We start from the raw sequence: 6321 nt of genomic DNA, 5'->3' as shown, positions 1-6321 counted from the left end.
TGCATTTCAATCGACGCCCGTCCCGAAGCGGGGCGGGGTGGCGGCGCCCGGGCGCGCGGCCTTTGCGGGCGCAGCGGGCGCCCCGCCGCGCGGCTCACCTGCACATGATCTCGTGGGTCAGCAGCACGCGGCACATCTCCGGGTTCTTGTCCTGGCCCTCGTAGACGATGGCCTGCGCGGGCGACAAGCAGAGGCGGGGTTACGCGGCGCCCGCGGCGGTGGCGCCCCGTCGCCCCCCGGGCTCTGCGGGCCTCGCGGGCGGCAGGTGCACGGCGGGAGAGGGGAGGCGGCGTCCGGGGAGTTTCGCCCTCCCGGCGGGGTCACCCGAGCCTGGCTAGGCCGAGGCGGCCTCCTCTCCTGGGCCCCCGCCGGGCCTGCGCGGGGCCTTCTGCTCGGGAGGACGCAGACCGCTTTCGGGCCGGGAGACGGAGGCCGAGGCCCTGGCGCAGGGAGCTAGGGCGCGAGGGCACCGGCCCCTTGCTGCCGGCGCCGGGCAGCGTCCTCGGGTCATTATCTACCACGAGTTCCGATCGGCGTGGGGGGGGAGAGAAGCGGATCAGAGCGCTCCAGGACTGAAAAAGCGGAGACGAGCCGCCCGGCCAGCCGTTTGCCTGGTGTCAAGGGCTGCCCCGCGCGCCCTCCGGGCTGCAGAGTCCGGCGCCCGGCCGCCCCCTGCGTTCCGAGCCCCGGCGCCTGCGTAGGCTGCCCGAATCGGACCCCGCCGCCGCCGCCGCCGCCGCCCCGAGCCCGCAGGGCCGCCCGAACGTCTGGCCACGGCCGAGCTCCGCCCGCGGCGGGCAGCCCCGGGGACCGGGCGCTGCAGCCGCACGTGGCCGCGCCGGGCCGGGCCTGGCGGGCGCCCGGCAGGAGGGCTGGGGCCCCGGGGCGCTCGGGCCCGCGCGGCCACGTGCTCCTCGCCGGATGATATTTGCAAAGAAAGTGCTAATGGCCAATCTGGTGTTTATTTTGAAACTGCTAACGATGATTTTTCTCGGGTAAAAAGACAGTGTCTGCGCACACACGCTCTGCTGGGTTTTGAGCAGAGGCTCCGCCAGATGGTGCGAAGCCCTAGGTGCGCTCACGATCGCGCTCAGCCCGGCTTCGCCGCCAGGAACCCGTGCCGGGGGCCGCCCGCGCCTGCCCCACCGCCGGCCTCCCAAAAACAGAGAGTAAAAAAAAAAAAGGGGGGGGGGAAGGCCACTGGGGGAGGGGCCGGGGGCGGGGGCCGGGAGCCGCAAGTTCCCCCGCAGAAAATTCCACGGAAGAGGGAGGGGAGTCCTCGCTCCAGTTCCCGCCCCCGCCCACCGAAAACGATCTGGAAATTGCTTCCAACCTCCCCGGGACTTCTGACACTTCCGTCCACTTCCAGGCGGACAAAGCCCTTTCTCGAGGAAGCCCGGGGCTGCCCCTCTCCCAGCGAGCCCCTCTCCCACGAGCCCCTCTCCCAGCGCCTCCCTCCCGGTAGGCTGGAAACCGCGGCGGTGACGGTATCACCGCAGGCCGCCGGGCCGCCTGGGGCTCAGGGCGCGTGGCCGCGGCGGGCGCTGGCACTTCTGAGAGCGCGGCTCGTCCTCGGATGGATCCCCGTATTTATATTTGATTTATTTTTTATTTTGTAGCACAAACAGAAATCCATAAACTGTCGGTTCAGCGCCATTGACTCTTTGATCAGTTACTGGGCTATTTCTTTCCTTCTCTCCCCTGCCCCCCCAATCTCCGTCAGTGAGAGGAGATTAAATGCCTTTATTTTCAACTGTTTATCCTGCAAAGGTACGGGATAAATGAACAATAAAAGTGCACTTAAAACGGAAACCTCCTCCTCCTCTGTGCATCAACTCAGCGCTGCCTGCATCAACCTCTTCCTTAGAACACAGCGATTTCCCAAAACATTCAGCCCTTATATACAAAGGAAATAAAAGCACCCTGTCCACGCGGAGCCGGAGTTCCAGAGGCTTCACTGAATCCCAGTGAAATAATTACCCAAGGGCACACCGCCTCCACCGCCTTTGTCGGAAAGACCGTAGTTTACCTGTCAGATCTGTTTTACTCTAAGAGAAAACCACACTGGTTTACCACTGCAGACACTAAAATCCAGCAAGCTTGCTGCCTAGGTAAGGACAAACTTTTTCAAAGGGAAGTAAAATCTGAAAACTAACTGCCCTACAGACAGTAGGAAGCATGTGTGCTGGGCTGCAAGAAGGACGAGAGAGTTCTTTTCCACTTGGCTCACAATTCTTAAGTTAACATCAAAACGGAAGACGCCACTTTCATTTCTAAGTGTGAAGCTCAGTTTGGAAGCATATTTTAAATCAACCTGTGCAAAGTGGATTTCACTGAGGAATTGGACTGGCCTCCTCCCCCAGCCCTATTTTAAGAAAACTGGGGGAAAATCTTTGAAAACAACTAAGCAACAACATACCACGCAATACAAAACCAGCCCAAGACTGCACAACGTCAAAAAGCAACGAAGCGCTTTCCTGCACTTAATCACACGACTGACAGCCAGGTTATGATGGGAAAAGTTGACCAAGACAAGTTAAATAATTTAATAAGGAACTGCTTGTAATTATGTTATTTACAAGGTATGACAGAGAGTGGGAAGGGATGAGACGCTGCCCCCAGAGCAGTGGACGGGGTTGGGTGACCCCTGGAGCTCAGAGTTTGAATTATGGAGCTGGGGGGCTGAGAGGTGAAGATGGACTAGAGGAGAACAAGGTGACTTTTCACCCCAACACATTTAACTTTTAAATCCAAATACACGCCCCCTGTTAGGAGGCCATCACTGGAAAGGAGAAAAAAAATGAACTAATCAAGTCCAACTCAATGGGCTTTGGAAAGGAGTTAGTTGCCTTTGTTACAGGGGGGGAAAATCAATGAAATGATTCCAAGTAGAGAGAGAAACGTTTAAAAATATACAAGGGAGAGATCTTGAAATTTTTCTGTCAAATATTAATTACCATGATTAATTAAGACAGAATTTGATTCCAATCACAAGCCATTTAATAAAGCATATATGTCCTGTTCTAATGACAACATAAACTATTTCACCAATCGCTTCATTTATTCCAATAAATAGGGAATTCTTATTAGCATGTCAAGAAAACTAAATGAGAAACAAATACACCAGATCCATTTGTCAGCCCTCTCCTCCCTGAAACTCCAGGACAGCCCCAGCCGAGCAGGGAAAACTAGTGCAAGAGGCTTCAACTTTCTCACCTGTTTGGTCATTGAATCTATGAGGCGAACATACAGGTCCTGCTCGGTTCTGACTCCTGCAAGAAACAGGGACAAATTCTCATCAGGACTTCATCGAGGGCACTCGGGGGCACAGGAAGTGGGTAGCTCAGGACTGCTGCTTCGATGATGCAGCAAAACTTAGGCATGCCTTTCAGGGGCAGGAAAGAAAACCCAGTCACTCGTTTTTTCTTTTTTCTTAACTAAGAACCTTGAGACTCTTAGGGTTTGCATTGAAAGGGGCAAAGGACTCTGCCTGGCTGAGAGCAGGCCTGGTTGCTGAACCGGGAGGGCCCCTGTGCTCCTTTATTTTTAGAAAACAGAAAGCACAAAATGGAAATTAAGTGAGAGTCTCAACTCTTTCTAGTGTCTCTCGAGGATTTTTTAAAAATCCGTGCACAGGAAGTAAGCTGTGCTCGATGTACAGAGGTACCCCCATCTCAATAATTAACATTAATTTGCAAAATTGAAAAAAGTCACTTAAAAGTGATGTTCTGCTGGCGCTCACATCGATCCCCTTTTTACTTTCTACTTCAAGCCGGACCGGTTAATCATGTGAAGTGCCATCGACTTATTGATCGTTTATGTTTTGTTTTCCTTCTATGCCATGAGAAGATTTCGTGTTTACATCCGTGTCATTTTAATCTCGAAATCTTTACGTCCTTTAAGCATCGCGGAAAAGGAGCGAGCGAGCCAGCGGGGCGGGAATGCAGGCGCAGCCGCCGCCACTTACCGTTGCTGTAGAGCAACTGGAGCTTATAGTGGATGCCGTTGTTGGTCTTCTCGTTGTTGGGCTCCTGAAAGTAACGATAAACAACTGCGTTTAGTGCGCCTGGCGTCCGGCGCGGCCACCGCACTCGGTCCCCCTCCACGACCGAGGCCCCTCGGCCTCACACAAGGCAGGACTCGTAGCCGGGAGCAGCGCGCTGATGTCACTTTCCTGCTGGAAGCCCAGCGCCCTCCTCGCCCGGAGTGAGTCCGGGGGCGCAGAGAAGTTGCCCAGCCCTCCGGCGGGCCCGGTCGGCCGCACGTGGCGGCGGCAGGGGCGCCTGGCCGAGCCGTCCCCGCCGCCGAGGGGGGCGCCCGGGGCCACCGCGCTGGGGCACCGCCTGCCTCCCACTTCTAGGAAGCCGCAGGGTGTGACTGTGTGTGTGCACTTACTTTCTCTTTCTCCACAAAGTCCACAAAAGCGGTCCTTTCAATCTCCACCGGCTGCCCCTGCCTGTCGTAGAGCGCCAGCACGAAGTGGAAGAAATTGGACTTCCGGAGGTTGGAAGGAGGCTGCTTCTCGAAGTGCGCCCGCGCCAGCCCCACGCCGCTGCGGGAGGAAAGAGACAGCGGCCCGGTGAGGAGCGCGGCGCCGGCCGGCCGCGGGGACCCGGCGGGGCCGGGCCCGGGGCGCGCGGGGGCGGCCGGTACGTACCTCTGGGCGGCTGTGTTGGCGTCCACCACCCCCGCCGTATGCATCCACGAGCGCACCGGGTTCATGCCGCTGCCCAGCGGCTCCTCCTTCATGGTCGTCCCCCCGCGCGGAATATTCTCCTGAATCCCAAACATGAAAACTGCTGGCGGCGGCCGCCGCTCCCGGCCGAAAGCACTTCCGCGAGCAGCGGCGCTGGGGGGCTCCGCGGCAGGCGGCTGCCCTGGCCGCGCTGGCCCTGCTCGGCGCCTGCGGTCCGGCCCGCCGCCGGCTTCAGCCCGTCCCGGGCAGGCGCGACATACACCGGCGGCTGGGCGCTCCGGACGGCCGGGGGCGCGGAGGCGGCTCCACCGGCGGCGGCGGCGGCGGCGGCGCTTCGGAGGAGCAGGACGCGGTGGCCGCGGCGACGCTTGTTGTTGTTGTTGTTGTTTGCAGGCGCGCTCAACGTGGTGTCATCCTAGCCAGGCGGCGTCCGCGGCTGCAGGGCACTGCGGGATCGCCCGCTTCTGGCGCGGCCCGCCTGCTCCAAAGACAAATAAACGGGGCAGTGAGTGCCGCGGCGCAGTCCCGGGCGCAGGCGGGGCGCGGCGGGGCCTGGAGCGGCGCGCGCAGCGGACGGAGGCGCACAAAACTCAGCCCTCTCTCCCCGAGGAATGGACCCTTTCCCGGGAGCCAAAACTCGAAGCCCCCGGGAGCGGCGCTGTCAGAGGGTGACGTCGGGGGGCGGCGCCTGCGCCATATATGGGAGCGGCCGCCCCTCGCCGCGCCCCTCGCCGCCGCCGCCGCCGCCGCCGCGCTCGCCGACTGACTGCCTGACGGCGCCGCGAGCCGGCCCGAGCCCCGCGAGCCCCGCGAGCCCCGCCGCCGCCCAGCGCCGCCGCCGCCCCCAGCCGCGCGCCGCGGCTCCTCGCGCCCACCCGCCGCCAAGGAAGTTTCTCCTCGCCCAAATCAGTCTCCAAAGCAGACAGACAGGCAGTGCGCGGCTGCAGCCCGGCCCCTCAACCCCTCCTCCCGACATCAGCCACACAAGTCAAAGCACGGTGGGGAGGAGAGGGTAAAACGCAGGGGCGCCCCCAGTTGCCCAGACGCCGGCCGTACACGCCAGGGGCCGCGGGTCGCCCCGGGACGGCCCAGAGCGGGAGGCGGGTAGAAGCCGGCAGGCCGCAGACAGGGGGCTGGAGGGGCGAGCACCCGGCCGGGGCGGGGGCTGGAGGGGTGGGTCAGGGCTCCCCGGCCAAGGGAGGCGCGCAGTTCAGCCCGGTTTGCAAGCCGACCGAAGGCTGCTGGGGGTAGGGGGGGCCGATGTGCCCCCGGCTGGGCCTCGCGGGGCGCTCGAGCTCTCCGCCCCGGCGGAGGCCACCGAGTGTGTCGGGCTGGGGCACCCACGTCGGAGGCGGGCTCTGCCCGATGCGCGCGCTCTTTCCCCGTGGCCACCGGAGACCCCGTCCCCTGGCCTGTCCTCAGGCGCAGCGAGTGACAAAGAAGGCTCCGGGCTCCCTGGGCGGAGAGGAAGCGCGCCCGGCTTCTCCGGCGACCCGGAGCCCGGTGTCCGGCTGCGCGCCCGCGCGGTGACCAGACCTCCCCGGCGCCAGCCGCTCTAAAAGCCGAGCAGACGCTGCGGGCGCCCGGGTCCTGCCCTCGGTGCCGCTGAGCCCGGGTGAGCGCGC

At 61.9% G+C, this 6321-nt stretch overlaps 1 protein-coding gene across 8 annotated transcripts in view; it reads right to left on the bottom strand.

The window, feature by feature from the left end:
- EBF3 (early B-cell factor 3) overlaps positions 1-5301 on the bottom strand; it is a 119332-nt gene extending 114031 nt beyond the window's left edge. For all 8 annotated transcript variants that reach the window (XM_018041657.1, XM_018041659.1, XM_018041661.1 and 5 more), the window contains exons 1-5: positions 4658-5301; positions 4396-4552; positions 3968-4031; positions 3217-3272; positions 99-172 (exon numbers count right to left, since the gene is read on the bottom strand). In XM_018041657.1, the coding sequence (XP_017897146.1) occupies positions 99-172; positions 3217-3272; positions 3968-4031; positions 4396-4552; positions 4658-4791 (485 nt within the window). In that variant the 5' untranslated portion in view covers positions 4792-5301. The remainder of the gene's footprint in view (positions 1-98; positions 173-3216; positions 3273-3967; positions 4032-4395; positions 4553-4657) is intronic.

Source organism: Capra hircus, chromosome 26 (genome assembly GCF_001704415.2).
Source record: "Capra hircus breed San Clemente chromosome 26, ASM170441v1, whole genome shotgun sequence".
Classification (NCBI taxonomy): Eukaryota; Metazoa; Chordata; class Mammalia; order Artiodactyla; family Bovidae; genus Capra; species Capra hircus.
Note: the sequence above shows the minus strand (reverse complement) of the source record. Positions and strands in the feature narration are given on the sequence as shown.